At 35.9% G+C, this 17,067-nt stretch overlaps 1 protein-coding gene across 4 annotated transcripts in view; it reads right to left on the bottom strand.

The window, feature by feature from the left end:
- SEMA3D (semaphorin 3D) overlaps nucleotides 1-17,067 on the bottom strand; it is a 271,318-nt gene that overhangs the window by 166,557 nt on the left and 87,694 nt on the right. For all 4 annotated transcript variants that reach the window (XM_064575343.1, XM_064575344.1, XM_064575342.1 and 1 more), the window contains one exon: nucleotides 14,874-15,034. In XM_064575343.1, the coding sequence (XP_064431413.1) occupies nucleotides 14,874-15,034 (161 nt within the window). The remainder of the gene's footprint in view (nucleotides 1-14,873; nucleotides 15,035-17,067) is intronic.

Below are 17,067 nucleotides of genomic sequence, written 5' to 3'. Positions count from 1 at the left end.
TTCCCCAGGATTACCACCACAGTTTTTAACCACACTTAAGTGATATTTTCTTTTTTGTTTCCTTTTTTCTTCTCCATCAAACACTCCCTTTAGAAACTGGAGGCACCATGAGAACAGAGATCTAACCAGTTTTATTCTCCCCTGGATGCCCAGCATCTGGAAGAGTGCTAGAGATGTCATAGGAGCACAATAATCACATATTGCACGAAAGTGAGAGGAATGCTAGTGTATCGTGATACCTAAAAGCAGTTTTAAAAAATCCACAGAGGGATTGGTAATTTTGAATTTGTGGTGCAGTCACATGTGAATGGAAGTGCAATTACGCTTGTGGATAGATTTTATCATTCTGTACAACATACAGGTCACAGTGTTCATTATCTTCCTAAGCGTATGACTTAAATATATGACTCACTGAAGCCTCGTGACTACCGATCTTGAGTGACAAGGAGCATTGCTTCTACTTCTCCCCCTCTTCAGTACCTGGCTCAGTATCACATGCGTAGTAAGCATTCAATAATTATTGAAAAATGATCTGCAAAATTCCGCTTAAAATTAGAGACAGAAAAGGAGTTCTTGTCAGAGTTCTGGCAGAAGTCTGACAATATCCTGACAGTCCGTTACAGGGACCAGATGGGACCTGCACATCAGCACCCAGGCTGGGGGGCCAACACACCCATGAACGAGGCGATTGTTTTACCTCTGTGGTTACTAGACAGCATGTGCCCCACAGGAACAGATTAATCACCAGCACACTAAGCAGGGTGCCGTATCACAAAAGTTAATTTATTGGGATGTTCACAGGGTTTCCAATGTTTGTATTTTCTTAATTTCAAATATTCACTAAGAATAAAAAACGTGGCAATTCTCTTTTATCAATAACTTTGATTTTAAATGAGAAGTTATTTATTCTGAGATTTCTCCCTAAATAATTGATTTACAGGGTAAAGCATTAGAGGGGAATGTCTTATGCAGCCATGATGTGAGTTAATAGAACTGGAGTCAGAAGGTCATTCAGACGTCGTATAAAAGCATTTTTGCTTATACTCAGTATATACTCATGTATGAAAACCCTCTTGTTTTAGATTTCCTTGAGGAAAGGGAAATAACAAAGCGCTTTTCAGGCATGCTATGCAGAGAAGGGTGTTTAAATATTCCACTAAAAAATTATTGCATTTAAAATTACAAACTCATTTAGCTTGGTTATTTTCTTAATATAAGTGCTTAAAAATAGGGTTACAGTAATGAATTTTAAGTAACTTAATCTTCATAATCACATACTGAGTTGATGTTAAATAAGGAGAAAAATAGTACAAAAATTGCATTATGATTTTTAAGTCGACCAAAAATAACTGTCACATTTATAAACATGGAATTACTTTACTAACATTCTGCTAAAAACAAAACAAAACAAAAAACAATCTCCTTGAAGTGTCCAAGTTCTAGCTTAAGTGTGTTGTGTTTATGTTTGTCCACTGTTTTTTTTTTTAAATAATTCCAATTATTTTGTGGTTAAATAACCAGCAGAGTCAAGTTCTCAAGCAAATGTGGGGACCTAAGTTTTAGCAAGGCAAAACTAAGTTGTGTCAACTTATTCCACAAAACTATGGGGTTATCTTAGGTAGGCTATGTAATGTATATATTGCTTTTGTACAATGCTTTTTCATTTTAAAATCCATAGGAAAACTTCCTTCCCCCCGAAAGATATTTAGTATTTTTTATATTAAAAACAAACATAAATTACTTTAAACAGAAAAATTTTAAGTATTATACTGCTTCTTCCTTGAATACTATAAGGTTAACTAATAGATTTTAAGTTTTTGGTGGGGCTCATTAAAAGATCTTACCTAACACAGTAATGCTTTGAACATTTTATTTTATTTTATTTTTTAATATTTTTAAAAAGATTTTTACTTATTTATTTATTTGAGGGAGAGAGAGAGGGAGAGAGCATGAGCAGGGGGAAGGGGCAGAGGGAGAGGGAGAAGCAGGCTCCCAGAGAGCAGGGTCCTGGGAACACGACCTGAGCCGAAGGCAGACCCTTAACCAACTGAGCCACCCAGGCGTCCCTGAACATTTTATATATAATATTTAATTTTGACACAAATGAGTTTCATGGGAAATGATTTTTAATTAATTAAAAAGGAACAAAGATGTTAAATATTATCTCAAAATGAAAGTAAACTATTTGAAGATCAATTTCAAAGATCATTGAAAAATGGAATCAGATTGTAACAGAAATCTATGGAAAAGCATGGGAAATAAGATGTAAAACAGCATATGTTTTGTTTGAGTCTATTAATAGTCAAAAGGTAAATACTACTACTAAGAACATTAACATTTTTCTTTTGGTTGCCTCCATGGTTCTAATTTGTATACTTCAGGAATGATATATAATGAGGATGCCCATTAAATTTGGAGGTAAAACAACATCCTTTTGAGGTCTCATTTTATGGCTTTGGTAGTAAGGCAAAGTATTAAAAGAGAAGTTTTAGCTGAGTAAAAATTAAAAATGAGATGCTAGGTCAAGAAGAAAAAACTTTCTATTAGGCGGCCAAGAATCCTAAGGATAATTTCACCCATGTTCAGCTATAAATACATGGAAACTGGAGATTAGAAAGTTTTTTCCTTTCCCTAGAGAAGGATATTGCACCTGAGACAGTTCTATAATGTGTCCTACAACCCCCAAGGTGAGGAGTAGGTGCCAGGAAGGGAGCTTTGACGGGACCTCAAGAAGCACCTGCTGCTGAACATGCAGTTGGTGGAACATTTTAGACTACTGTCTAAAGGTGAGAGAGAGACTGACAAGCTTCAGGGAAAACAGAGACCAGACTCAGTGGCTATACTGACATCAGCCTGAACTTCTAGAGTGTGTCCAGGAAAAGACACATGATGGTTTTCCATGGAACAGATGGGAGCCATGCTCGCTCAAAAATGGGATGGCATGAGGTCACCTTAGGTCCTGTTCAAGAATGTTGAGTGGAAAGACTTAATAATATCTAGTCAAAGTGCAATCCATCACAGGGTAAAAAATGGGAGCATACCAGTCAGAGAAGAAATGTAGTCACACTTATCCAGAGAACTGCAAGGGAAAGAACTCCAGAAAGAGGAAATTCCCCCCAAAACTCACTAAGAATGACTTTGAAAGAAAAGTCACCTTTAAACATCTGACAAGGCCAGAAAGTTGAGAAGTGAGGTCCCTCTGACAATGACAGTAGACACTTGTCTGAACCCCTCACCTCCTCCCTTCTCCTGATTTGACTAGAGGGGTCATAAACTATGTTTAATAAGCTTCAAGAAGAGGAGGAGTGCTAGATAGGGACAAAGAGAAGTCTCTGAACATCTCCCTGCCCGGAGCCTTTCCTCACATGGCTTGTCCAAACAGGGAAAGGTAGAAGGAACAGAGGTTGAAAGTTTTATTACATCAGACTGGACCTTTTAACTGTTGGATGACAACCACATGTACTACCTGAGAGTGACCTCGAAAACCATGGTTGCCTGCTGGAGTTACCGAATAGGTCCAGAGAAGACTTCCACAGAATAGATTGAAAGGAATTGTGGGAGGTAAAATAAAGTTGTTTATGATTACACTCCATTAGTTGACATACCAGTCACTGTTAGGTTAGTAGGTAAAATAAATAATAACTGTAGTCTCGAGTAAGTTTATTTCTCATTAGTCTACTTGTCTGCCTTTATAGCCCACTTGAAAAAGGAAAAAAAAAAAAGAGAGAGAGAGAAAGAGAGAGAGAGAAAAAAAAAAGCAAAGGAAACCAAGAAACAAATCCTTGAATAATATGAATACAAAAGCAGTACTTAGTCTAATAAATCATCCCCTTTGTAACTTGTTTGCTTACATCCTGGTTTAGAGACTCACTCCACCCATGCATGGTTTGAACTGCTTCCAAAGTGAGTAACATTTTCAGATGGAAGGATCCCAACAATTCATTAACTCAGAAGTCCAACTAACTAACATAACCAAACAGAGTACTGGAGATATATATATACTGTATACTATGACTACATTAAAAAAATGAGAGAGACAGAAGGAGGAGAGAGGGAGAGACTTTCAGCTTATATATATAACTCCTGGAGTTTACATAGAGAGAGCTCTGGATTTTATATGGATTATTACTGGGATAGCTTAAGCCTGGTTGGGGTAGAGAATGTTCATTTGTAGTCAAAGTGCCAGATGCCACATAGTTTAGAATCATTTGTTTAGAAACCATAGGCCCTTAAATTATCTAGTACAAATGTCAAAAACTCATTATTATGTGCACATGAACAGGTTTCTGATGCATCACTTATAAATTAATGATAAATGGATGTAAATGTCCGTCCACCATTGACCATCTTTCTTGAGGACTATTAAAATTATTTTTTCATTACTCCCTCTGACTCTAGAGATGGTGTAGGATGTTAAGGGCTAGGCCAGGGAAATCTAGTTTCTTTACCTTGAATTGGGAGAAATATACACATGGAAATATATACAGGGAAAACAACTTTACTCAGTTTCTCAAACATGTTTTCCCTCCATCCTAAATGAATAAGGAAACAATGAACTGCAAGTTCCAAATATAAATGCAAACTATTTTTAATCAACCAGTTAACAACAACCCAAGTTTTACCCACCTATCTTGAACTAGTTCAAATCCCATGCACATATGACAACAGTAGACACTCAACTGATTTTTTTTAACGAAAAAATGAAAAAGAAACGTTGACTAAAGTAGAACAAAAGAAGAAAAATATACAAAGTTCAGTCACTAAAAAGTATCCCTGGGGGTGCCTGGGTGGTGCAGTCCGTTAAGCGTCCCACTCTTGGTTTTGACTCAGGTCTGATTTCAGGGTCATGGGTTTGAGTCCCGCGTCAGGCTCTGCGCTTAGTATGGAGTCGGCTTGAGTTTCTCTCTCCCTCTCTCTGTCCCCCCCTACTCTCTCTCTCTCTCTCTCTGAAATAAATAAATCTTAAAAAAAAGAGAAAGCCTTCTAAGTTTTACTTCTACAAATGCATATAGTTGGTTTCAACCCCAAAGACTGACAAAACCAAATCAAAGGAGCATTATTTTGGGTATAATTCTGCTAAGATATATATTCAATGATGCTTAAGAGATACTTAGTTATTTGATTTAAAAAAATATATTCTCTGTGCATTATTTAGTGGATAATGTTAATTACTGGTACTACAGAATAATTACGTAGTCTTTAATTCTTTGAGTTCAATTATAATCTTACTCTCTCCCAACAATGTCACCCCTCCAATTCTTACAATATTGAAGGAAGAAAACTTACAGAGTATCAGAAAATCTGAAGAGCTCTGCAGCAGACCAGAGTTCATAAAGCTGATACACATTAGAGAGTCACAGAGAACTTTTATAGTGGCAAATGAACTCTTACATAAGCAAGAAAAGTAAAGGTCAGCCGATTTTTTTATTTTCGCCATGTAGGGTGGAGAAAAATAAATTACCTCAGGGTGTTTACTTGTAATGAATACTTTCCAAGGCTATCTCCTGAAAGAAAAATAAATCCTCCCAGGTAAGTTCCTTGCAGAGCTAGCTAATCTTTATAATTCTCTCCAAATAGACAACATATACTCTTCTTGTTGACTGGCTAAGGAAACATTTATGTTTGCCTCAGGTAGCCTAAGTTAATGAGAAAAAAGTGAGTCCCCTAAATAATTTTTTTTCCAGAAAATCTGTTTTTTATTCCCTCTCTGTAAGTGTAGTGATCAATGTGAATGATTCCTGAGCATTTCTTCTGCCTAAGGTAATTGATTGATGTAAGCAAATCGTGGTTCCAGCACCCCTATTTTGAGTTCAAAAATTGGAATTGACATTTTCTGGCCAATGAGATATGAGTGTTCTAGAAAGGTTTCCTTGCTGCTAAGAAAAAGACATAATAAATGATGATCTTTAATCCCTTTACATTTTCTTGTCTGAATGTGACCCCTGAAATTGTCACAGTCATCTTGCTACCAACCTAAGGATAATGCCAACAAAGAATGGCAGACAGAAGAGACAGAAATAACTGGGTCCTTGATAATGTCATTAAGCAGATGATATTCCATCTCTGTATCCACCCAAACTCTGGACATTATTCTTACTATAAAATATAATAAATTCCTTAAATTTTAGGTGTCTTTTATTCTAAGTGTAATACATCGGTCTCACAATCAAGAGAGAAAAATATAACAAAATTGCCAATTCAAAAAAAAAAATGAAGAAACGTATTCTGTAGCATCTTTGCCAATTCAAAAAAAAATGAAGAAATGTATTCTGTAATGTCTTTTATGTGTAAGACATTGTACTATGTGCTAAAGGAGAATCAGAAGTGCATGGAAAATAGCTCACTCCCCATTCAAAGATGGTATAATTTGGATGGGGGATAAATTTATTTATGCCAATGAATAATGATAATTCTATCAAGTAGGACAACTGACATTGAAGTTAAAATATATAATGTTCTAGTAAACAAAAAGAACTGTCACATCCCCTAACATAACAGGGAGCCTTGGGGAGCAAAAGGCAATAAAAGGGTAAAATTTGGTAACTGCCTTCGAGAATTCAGAGAGTGAGATGAGCAAGAAAGTGAATGGCAATTTCAGGAAGCTTTAGCAAAGGCACAAAGCTAGAACGGAATTTATTTTGAAAGGAACTAACAGAGCAGACTGAGTAAAAGAATGAGAGAGAGGAAGGGAGGGAAGCAGAAAATAAAGTGCAAGTGAGGGAATAAAAGAACAGTGGATAAAAATAAGACTGGAAACAGGGAAAGCCTTAGAAGTTAATAGAAATCTGGAGTTCATTCAACTTCATTGGAAATCAAGAACTCCAGAAGTGTATAAACAGAGAAGAAATATGGTCAGATTTTTATTTGTTTAAGAGATAACACTGATGGTCATGGTGAATGGATTAGATAGGGAGAAAAATGGAGATTCCCTTTTATAAGATAAACTCAGTTGAATAATGGTATTATCACTTACACTACAGGGAAATATTGAAATGCTTGCCACCTTATCAGTTTGGCCTGTCAGCTGAGGCTTTACTAGGTCTGCATCACAGCTCAGTTCTTTCTTTATCTAATACTACTTCCCCAGTGGCCCTCTTACACGTGTTGATCCCCAGAACACTCCCTTACAAATACCTATAAACTAATCTGCCTCTCCTGGTTGGCTTCTGGGGGAATTTAACCTACAGCACAACAGTAAGAATGGTTCCAGATCCACATCCTTCTCTTGGAATGGGATCACGTTGGGCTGGATCTGATTATTCCATTTTGGTCTAATGTTGGGAGAAGGAAATGTCCAATCAATGTGCATGTCTATCCTGAACCTGTCCCACAGAGGGATCCACAGAGTATTCCCTAGCTGAAGAGAGAGGCCTTATGGACGAACAGTGGAAAAGCCTACTTGAAGTGAGAGGTATCCCATCCCATGTGTGCTTACCGTTGCCCCTAAGTCTATTAAATACCTATAGAAATAGTCCTTTCCTTCAAGAAAAGATCAGAATCTTATCCCTCTAATATAAACAACAGTAAAACAAAACAAATAAAACAAAACAAAAACACCCCCAAACACAAAACAAACCAGTTGGTGTACTTAAATTTTACTTTCCAGAGAGGAGAAATGTTCTGAAAGATCTAATTTTTACTCTCTTCCTCTACAGTCACTTACTCATCAAAGCTTATTGAGCATATAACTGTACAATTCATTGTAGAAGAGTCAAAATTTCATTCGAACAGAGTAAAGATAATACGAAGGATATCTGCAAATATTTACTGAATTCGTTTGGTTAAAGATGTTGCTATAATCCCGGTGATTCCACACTAAAGGCCTGTGGCAAATATGAAGTAATGATGGCCATTTTTCAATAGGCACATCCTTGTTTGTACAAACACTTTTAAGTAAACACATATCCTAAATTTTGACACTTCAATTGAATACTTTCTACAGATTTTTTTTTTTTAACTTGCCAGAGGAAAATATCCCCAACCAGTCACTCCTAACTCAATTACGTGTTGTAGATTGCTTTAAGTCTAGAGCGTACAAAGGACATCCTTCAGCCCCACAGAGTCCCAACATGTGTGGTTTCTTCCACAGAGAAGTTTGGATTTTTGCCGAAGGGCATAGAGCCAATGCAAACCACGTAGGTCTAAACACTGCTAAAGCACTCCATTTTGACACTTAAACTTGCTACTGTGGAGTACCTTTTAGCACTGGAGTGATTTATATATATTTTCAATGTGGATACCTACATAAATATAAGTTATTTCCTTTGTATACATAACATCTTCTTGAATTATACATTTTATAAAGACAAAGGAATATCAGTCGGGCAGAAAATCTCTAGCATAGACCTTAATTTTACAATGTGTTCAAATAACCATTTATTTCAATAGTATCATGAGAGAAATCAATATTTCATAAACATTTATTTTATTAAATATTAGCACATTTCAAGGATGGAATGCAGCCAAAGAGAGATTTGCTTAAAATAGTCACAGAAGGAAGTTATGTTATCAGAATTTATTTTAAGCAATGATCTAATACAGTCATTTCAGATAAATGAACTTTTTCTTCTAATCCCCAAAGGCAGAGAATAGCACAAGGACAAATTCCCTTGAAAGTATGAATTGCTTTTTTCTATTACACTAAAACTGAGACATATTTGGAAAAATGCTTTGTTAGTTATGTAGCAGCTCTTAAAGCAAAAATGTGAATCTGACTAGGATTTTCTTTGGTGGCTCTCATAAAAGGAGTTTTCTCTTGATATATTTACTGATGAATGAGATATTACTTGATACCATCAATAGGCTCTCCGATACAAATATTTTTTAAAAAAATTACTAAGGAAAAAATATACCCTTAAAAATAAATGAAATGGAGCATGGAATGTTTTTCCATCTTTTTGTGTCTTCTTCAATTTCTTTCGTGAGCTTTCTGTAGTTCCTAGAGTATAGATCCTTTACCTCTTTGGTTAGGTTTATTCCAAGGTATCTTATGGTTTTTGGTGCTATTGTAAATGGAATCATTTCTCTAATTTCTCTTCCTACAGCTGCATTGTTAGTGTATAAGAAAGCAACTGATTTCTGTGCATTGATTTTCTATCCTGCAACATTACTGAATTGCTGTATAAGTTCTAGTAATTTGGGGGTGGAGTCTTTGGGTTTTCCACATAAAGTATCATATCATCTGTGAAAAGAGAGAGTTTGACTTCTTCTTTGCCAATTTGAATACCTTTTATTTCTTTTTGTTGTCCGATTGCTGTTGCTAGGACTTCTAGTACTATGTTGAACAAGTGGCAAGAATGGGCATCCTTGATGTGTTCCTGATCTTAAGGGAAAGGCTCTCAGCTTTTCCCCATTGAGGATGATATTTGCTGTGGGTTTTTCATAGATGGATTTTATGAACTTGAGGAATGTTCCCTCTATCCCTATATTCTGAAGAGTTTTAATCAGGAAAGGATGCTGTATTTTGTCAAATGCTTTTTCTGCATCAATTGAGAGGACCATATGTTTCTTCTCTCTCCTCTTATTAATGTGTTCTATCACGTTGATTGATTTGCAAATGTTGAACCACCCTTGCATCGTGGGGATAAATCCCACCTGGTCGTGGTGGATGATCCTTTCAATGTATTGTTGGATCCTATTAACTAGGATTTTGTTGAGCATTTTGGAATCCATATTCATCAGGGATATCAGTCTGAAATTCTCCTTTTTTGATGGGGTCTTTGCCTGGTTTGGGGATTAAGGCAATGCTGGCCTCATAGAATGAGTCTGGAAGCTTTCCTTTGGTTTCTATTTTTTGAAACAGCTTCAGGAGAATAGGTATTATTTCTTCTTTGAATGTTTGGTAGAATTCCCCAGGGAATCCATCAGACCCAGGACTCTTGTTTTTTGGGAGGTTTTTGATTACTGCTTCAATCTCATTACTGGTTATTGGCCTATTCAGGTTGTCAATTTCTTCCTGTTTCAGTCTTGGGAGTTTATAGATTGCAGGAAGGCATCCATTTCTTCCAGGTTGCTCAATTTATTGGCATATAGTTGTTGATAATAATTTCTAATAATTGTTTCTATTTCCTTGGTGTTAGTCATGATCTCTCCCCTTTCATTCATAATTTTATTAATTTGGGTCCTTTGCCTTTTCTTTTGGATAAGACTGGCCAGTGGTTTATCCATCTTATTAATTCTTTCAAGGAATCAGCTTCTAGTTTTGTTGATATGATCTACTGTGTTTCTGGTTTCTAATTCATTGATCTCTGCTCTAATCTTTATTATTTCTCTTCTAATGTGTGGCTTAGGCATCACTTGTTGCTTTTTCTCTAGTTCTTTAAGGTGTAGAGTTAGTTGGTGAATTCGGGATTTTTCTATTTTTTTGAGTGAGGCTTGGATGGCTATGTATTTCCCCCTTAGGACCGCCTTTGCAGTATCCCATAGGTTTTGGACCAATGTGTTTTCGTTCTCATTGGTTTCCACGAATTGTTTAAGTTCTTCTTTGATTTCCTGGTTGACCCAGACATTCTTGAGCAGAGTGGTCTTTAGCTTCCAAGTGTTTGAATTTCTGCCAAATTTTTTCTTGTGATTGAGTTCCAGTTTTAAAGCATTATGGTCTGAGAATATGCAGGGAATAAGCTCAATCTTTTGGTATCAGTGAAGACCTGATTTGTGACCCAGTATGTGGTCTATTCTGGAGAAAGTTCCATGTGCGCTCAAGAAGAATGAGTATTCTGTTGTTTTAGGGTGGAATGTTCTGTATGTATCTATGAGGTCCATCTGGTCCAGTGTGTCATTCAAAGCTCTTGTTTCCTTGTTGATTTTCTGCTTAGATGATCTGTCCAATGCTGAGAGTGGAGTACTGAGGTCTCCTACAATGAACGTATTGTTATCAATATGACTCTTTATTTTGGTTAACAGTTGGCTTATGTAGATGGCTGCTCCCATGTTGGGGGCATAGATATTTACAATTGCTAGATCTTCTTGTTGGATAGACCCTTTAAGAACGATATAGTGTCCTTCTGTGTCTCTAACTACAGTCTTTAGTTTAAAATCTAATTTGTCTGATATAAGAATTGCTACCCCAGCTTTCTTTTGAGGTCCGTTCGCATGGAAGATGGATCTCTATCCCTTCACTTTCAGTCTGGATGTATCTTTAGGTTCAGAATGAGTCTGTTGTAGACAGCATATGGATGGGTCCTGTCTTTTTATCCAATCTGCAACCCTGTGCCATTTTATGGGAGCATTTAGGCTGTTCACATTGAGAGTGATTATTGAAAGATATGAATTTATTGTCATCATGTTAATTCTTGCATGGCCGGCATAGAGTTCACATATTCTTTCAGTTTCTGCCCATCTTGGAAGCTCTGCATCTCTCCATCCATTCTAAATGACAGCCTTGCCAGATAAAGTATTCTTGGCTGCATGTTCTTCTCATTTAGTACCCTGAATATGTCTTTCCAGGCCTTTCTGCCTTGCCAGGTCTCTGTGGATAGGTCTGATGTTATTCTGATGTTCCTCCATCGGAAGAATAAATATTGTTAAAATGTCTATGCTACCCAGAGCAATCTATACCTTCAATGCCATCCTGATCAAAATTCCAATGACATTTTTCAAAGTGCTAGAACAAACAATCTTAAAATTTGTATGGAATCAGAAAAGAACCTGAATCGCCAAGGAAATGTTGAAAGAGAAAAACAAAGCTGGGGCCATCACGTTGCCCGATTTCAAGCTATATTACAAAGCTGTGATCACCAAGACAGCATGGTACTCACACAAAAACAGACATATAGACCACTGGAACAGAATAGAGAGCCCAGATATGGACCCTCAACTCTGTGGTCAAATAATCCTTGACAAAGCAGGAAAAAATATGCAATGGAAAAAAGACAGTCTCTCCAATAAATGGTGCTGGAAAAATTGGACAGCTATATACAGAAGAATGAAACTCGACCATTCGCCTACACCATACACAAAGATAAACTCAAAATGGATGAAAGACCTCAGTGTGAGATAGGAATCTATCAAAATCCTAGAGGAGAACATAGGCAGTAACCTCTTTGACATTGGCCACAGCAACTTCTTTCAAGATACATCTCCAAAGGCTAGTGAAACAAAAGCAAAAATGAACTTTTGGGACTTCATCAAGATAAAAAGCTTCTGCACAGCAAAGGAAACAGTCAACAAAACAAAGAGGCAACCCACAGAATGGGAAAAGATATTTGCAAATGACACTACAGATAAAGGGCTGGTATCCAAGATCTATAAAGAACTTCTCAAACTCGACACCCAAAAAACATATAATCAAGTCAAAAAATGGGCAGAAGACATGAACAGACACTTCTCTGAAGAAGACATACAAATGGCTAACAGACACATGAAAAAATGTTCCTTATCATTAGCCATCAGGGAAATTCAAATCAAAACCACATTGAAATACCACCTTACACCATTTAGAATGGCAAAAATTGACAAGGCAAGAAACAACAAATGTTGGAGAGGTTGTGGAGAAAGGGGAACCCTCTTACACTGTTGGTGAGAATGCAAGTTGGTAGAGCCACTTTGGAAAACAGTGTGGAGGTTCCTCAAAAATTTAAAAATAGAGCTACCCTATGACCCAGCAATTGCACTACTGGGCATTTACCCCAAAGACACAGATGTAGTGAAAAGAAGGGCCATATGCACCCCAATGTTCAGAGCAGCAATGTCCGCAATAGCCAAACTGTGGAAAGAGCCGAGATGCCCTTCAACAGATGAATGGATAAAGAAGATGTGGTCCATATATACAATGGAATATTACTCAGCCATCAGAAAGGATGAATACCCAATTTTACATCAACATGGATGGGACTGGAGGAGATTATGCTAAGTGAAATAAGTCAAGCAGAGAAAGTCAGTTATCATATGGTTTCGCTTATTTGTGGAACATAAGGAATAGCATGGAGGACATTAGGAGAAGGAAGGGAAAAATAAAGGGGGGAATCGGAAGAGGAGAAGAACCATGAGAGACTATGGACTCCGAGAAACAGACTGAGGGTTTTAGAGGGGAGGGCGGTGGGGGAATGGGTTAGCCCGGTGATAGGTATTAAGGAGGGCACGTACTGCATGGAGCACTGGGTGTTGTATGAAAACAATGAATTGTGGATCACTGCATCGAAAACTGGTGATGTCTTGTATGGTGACTAACATAATATAATAAAATTAAATTTAAAAAAATAAATGAAATGGAACTATAATGGCAGAATGAAGGTAAGTTTTTCAAATTCTAGCACATAACTCACTGCTTATCAAACTACAGAATAATATTTTTTTTAAGAAAATAATCTTATGAGTTTGTAAGTGTATTTGGATTATCACAAGTTAAGAACAACTACTGGCAAAATTTTACCCTCACACTTTCTTTTAGAATTGTCTAACACATGCATATACATTTGCATTTAAAGACTATTTTTTTTTATTAAGTCTGAGCATTCATAACAGATATCTCCTTCTTTTGGTGGACTTCAAAAATAGACAGAAGAACTACTTAAAAATTAAATTATTAAAAGGCAAAAAACATTGTTTCTGATACAGGCATTAATTAAGCAATATTAACATATATGGAAATAAATATTTTGCCTATGTAGACTAAAGCCCTTAGTCCTGAATGATATTCAAATAACTGAGCAATGAATAGTTATTAAATGCATTTCAAAAATTAGAGGTTTAAGATAAAGTGGTCATTGTAGGTGAAAGCTATTTGAAGCTTTGAAGTCCTACGATGACTTATAAACAGCTCTTTTTTGAATGGAAAGAATCCTCTATTAATTCGGTATTGGAGATTATTGACCTGAAATCTTGTAATGGCTCCTAGCATTTTTTTTTTTTTTGGCAATACTTCTGAAAAAGGAGAGAAAGAAAAAACAATCTAAGATGTCTTGTAGATGCAGAATGGTCATGTATTATGTCTTCTCATCATTCAATCCTTTCCAGTCTTGGCGTCCATCTTGGCTTGCACAGATATTGGTATTTGCTAAAGTACAGTGTGGCACTCTTTCCTTTGGGCAAAAGGAAATTTTCAGTTTGCTAACTGAAAATGTAAAGCACCACAGCAGTTGCCTTTTGTTTTTTCTATAACTAGCATATTTTTTCTTTTAGTGGTAGATTGTTCTTCATGAGTCCATAGTTGGGGGTATTATTAATCTTCACCCTCTCAGTGTGATATGGGCCATAGGAGAAAACTATTCAATTAAAAAATAAATGTGTGGGAAAAAAAATCGTGGTGTTAAAATGCCACCATAGTCACACTGCCAATTTAAAGTATTGATATTTGTTCATTGAAAGTTAATAAAAACTTAATTTTACAATAATTGCTATAGGTATAAATGTTAATTATTGATGAATAACTCATTTGCCAGCTTTTCAATCTAAATCATTGCATTTCTCTTGTATAATCTCTTTCATTCATATTTTCAAGGGTTTTATTACTATGCTTATTCACTCTTTTTTTTTTTTAATATTTTATTTATTTATTTGAGAGAGAGAATGAGATAGAGAGAGAGAGCATGAGAGGGGGGAGAGTCAGAGGGAGAAGCAGACTCCCTGCCGAGCAGGGAGCCCGATGCGGGACTCGATCCAGGGACTCCAGAATCATGACCTGAGCTGAAGGCAGTGGCTTAACCGACTGAGCCACCCAGGCGCCCCTATGCTTATTCACTCTTAACAGAGAACATGTCTATGTACTTAAATCCACAAAAATCTAAAATGTGTATCTGAAGCAAGGTGTTCTTTTAATGTGTTCTTTTTGGACATGTAAGTGACCTAGTGCATTTGACACTGAGTCACTTAAAACAAAAGAAAGGCATGGATGAAGAAAAATGCATATTCAGTTAACTACAAATAAATAAACTAACCTTCTTAAAATTTTTGTTTAAGTCAACTAGACTGAGCAGGAAGATGTGGTCCTTGGCTCCTACAAGCAGCCTGCCCCTCTCCTCATCCAACAGGATGGTTTGGAAATCTAGTCCTTCTGATGAACCCAAAAAGGGAATGCAGCTGTTTGAAAGCAGCAAGTCTATGGGAAAGTAAAAGAGAAATAGAAAGAAAGAAAAAATTAATTAGCAAAATATTTATTTGCCTCAATACATACATTTTTGCACTCTGTAAATGAATATATACAGCACAAATGCTCCAATTTAGATATAAGCAAACAATATACAGTTTTAAGCACACATTCATTTAGAAATCAGTGTGATTTATGACATTTGTATTTTACTGATACAATATTGATCTTACACATGAAAAAATGCAAGATACTAAAATGAGTATTAAAGCAATTAAATGCAAAATATTTCACAACTCTGGTCATCTTCTTAAGTTATAAATTAAAACATCAATCTACAGTACATTTGCACACTGGTTAAATCAATCAATATATGCAAAATAAGCATCAAACTAAGTGTGTGATAAACCTCAGAGCATTTCTCTGCCCTCTACTTTTGATAATGTTAAGATTCATGACTGTGGGGCACCTGGGTGGCTCAGTCGGTTAAGCGGCTGCCTTCGGCTCAGGTCATGATCCCAGGGTACTGGGATCGAGTCCCGCATCGGGATCCCTGCTCAGCAGGGAGCCTGCTTATCCCTCTCTCTCTGCCTACTTGTGTTCTCTCTCTATCTCTCTGTCAAATAAATAAATAAAATCTTAAAAAAAAAAAAAAATCATGACTGTGTTTGGAGGATTATACTGTTCCTATTTCATGTATTTGTGAAGTAAACAGAGAAACCCAAATGCAAGAAAATGGATTCTGAAAGATATATGATTCTGAACCAATAATGGGATCAAACTGTAAAGCAGGAAGGGACCTTGAAAATCAATTAATACAAATTCATGATTTTATAAATGAAGGTGTTTAATTCCTCCAAGGTGAAGCCACATGCCCTAAAGTCACAACATCACATGGTGGTAACCTCAGTCCCAGTCCCCATTTCTTTTTGACACTTGTCTGTATGTCCTAATTATTTTTTTCATTCACAGTTGTGATATGGACTGACTCTTATTTAAACTTAGGTCTGGGTTTACAGAAATCCAAATCTTTTCAATAGATTTTGCCTCAAGTACTTGTCATACCTTCTCATTTTCTACAACTGTATAATATTAAATACCAATAAAGTAATAATATCACTCATTACTTATTAAAGTCCATTAAATGTTTCTGGACTTTAAAACTAAATCATTATTTTCATTAAGTCATTATTAATTGATGAGAAAAATATAAAAAATATAAAGAGACAATGTCTCAGAAATAGGTTATCAAGATACTTCTAAAATGTATTATGGCAGTTTTCAACCCCTAATAAAATGTATCTTTGGTCTTTGAAATTTAAAGCCTATATGTTCCACAGATCAACTGTGGGCTTTATTATTTCATATTTTTGAGAATTCCCTCACTCTTTCCTAATTTACAATGGTTAAATGTTACTTCCCTTATTCAGCAAGACAGATTTTGATCTTAGTTTTGACAAACCAAAAGGCTGTATGCTCAAGAATATATGATACCATTTGATTTCTCAGGTGAGGTGGTCTTATTAATGTTTATGAATCATGCTTTATGTACACTGGATAGAAGTCTGAACTCTACACTAATTATTTTCTATTAAGCTAGATATAACTTTAAAAGTTTTTCAGACCAGAGACACATTGAATAATATTTTCTAGCATCTCCAAATACAGTAAGCTTATTTTTGTAGGACTCATATCCAATAAACATTCCATACTAACTATAAAGCAGAGCTGAGGAAAGAATAATATAAGCTATTAATAAATCATGGAGGTGTGAAGAATAAAGTACTTAATATACGATCAGCATTGTAATGGTGCCTGGAACACAGTAAGTGCTATATAACTATCAGCTATTACAATCATGATGATGTATTTTTTAAATTTTCTACAAAATTTGTAAAAAGGAAGTCATTGTATTTCCCAACTCATATAAGTGTTAGGATGATTAAAGGAGATAATTTACTTACGGTTCTTAAAACAATAGCTTGAAGATAGGAAAAGTTCAATAAATATTAACTGTTACTTTGAGTATGATTATTAAATTCCAG

Source organism: Mirounga angustirostris, unplaced genomic scaffold (genome assembly GCF_029215605.1).
Source record: "Mirounga angustirostris isolate CCGP_5_RB_7025 unplaced genomic scaffold, mMirAng1.0.hap1 SCAF_12, whole genome shotgun sequence".
NCBI classification, from domain to species: Eukaryota; Metazoa; Chordata; class Mammalia; order Carnivora; family Phocidae; genus Mirounga; species Mirounga angustirostris.
This window is presented reverse-complemented; position numbering and strand designations above follow the sequence as displayed.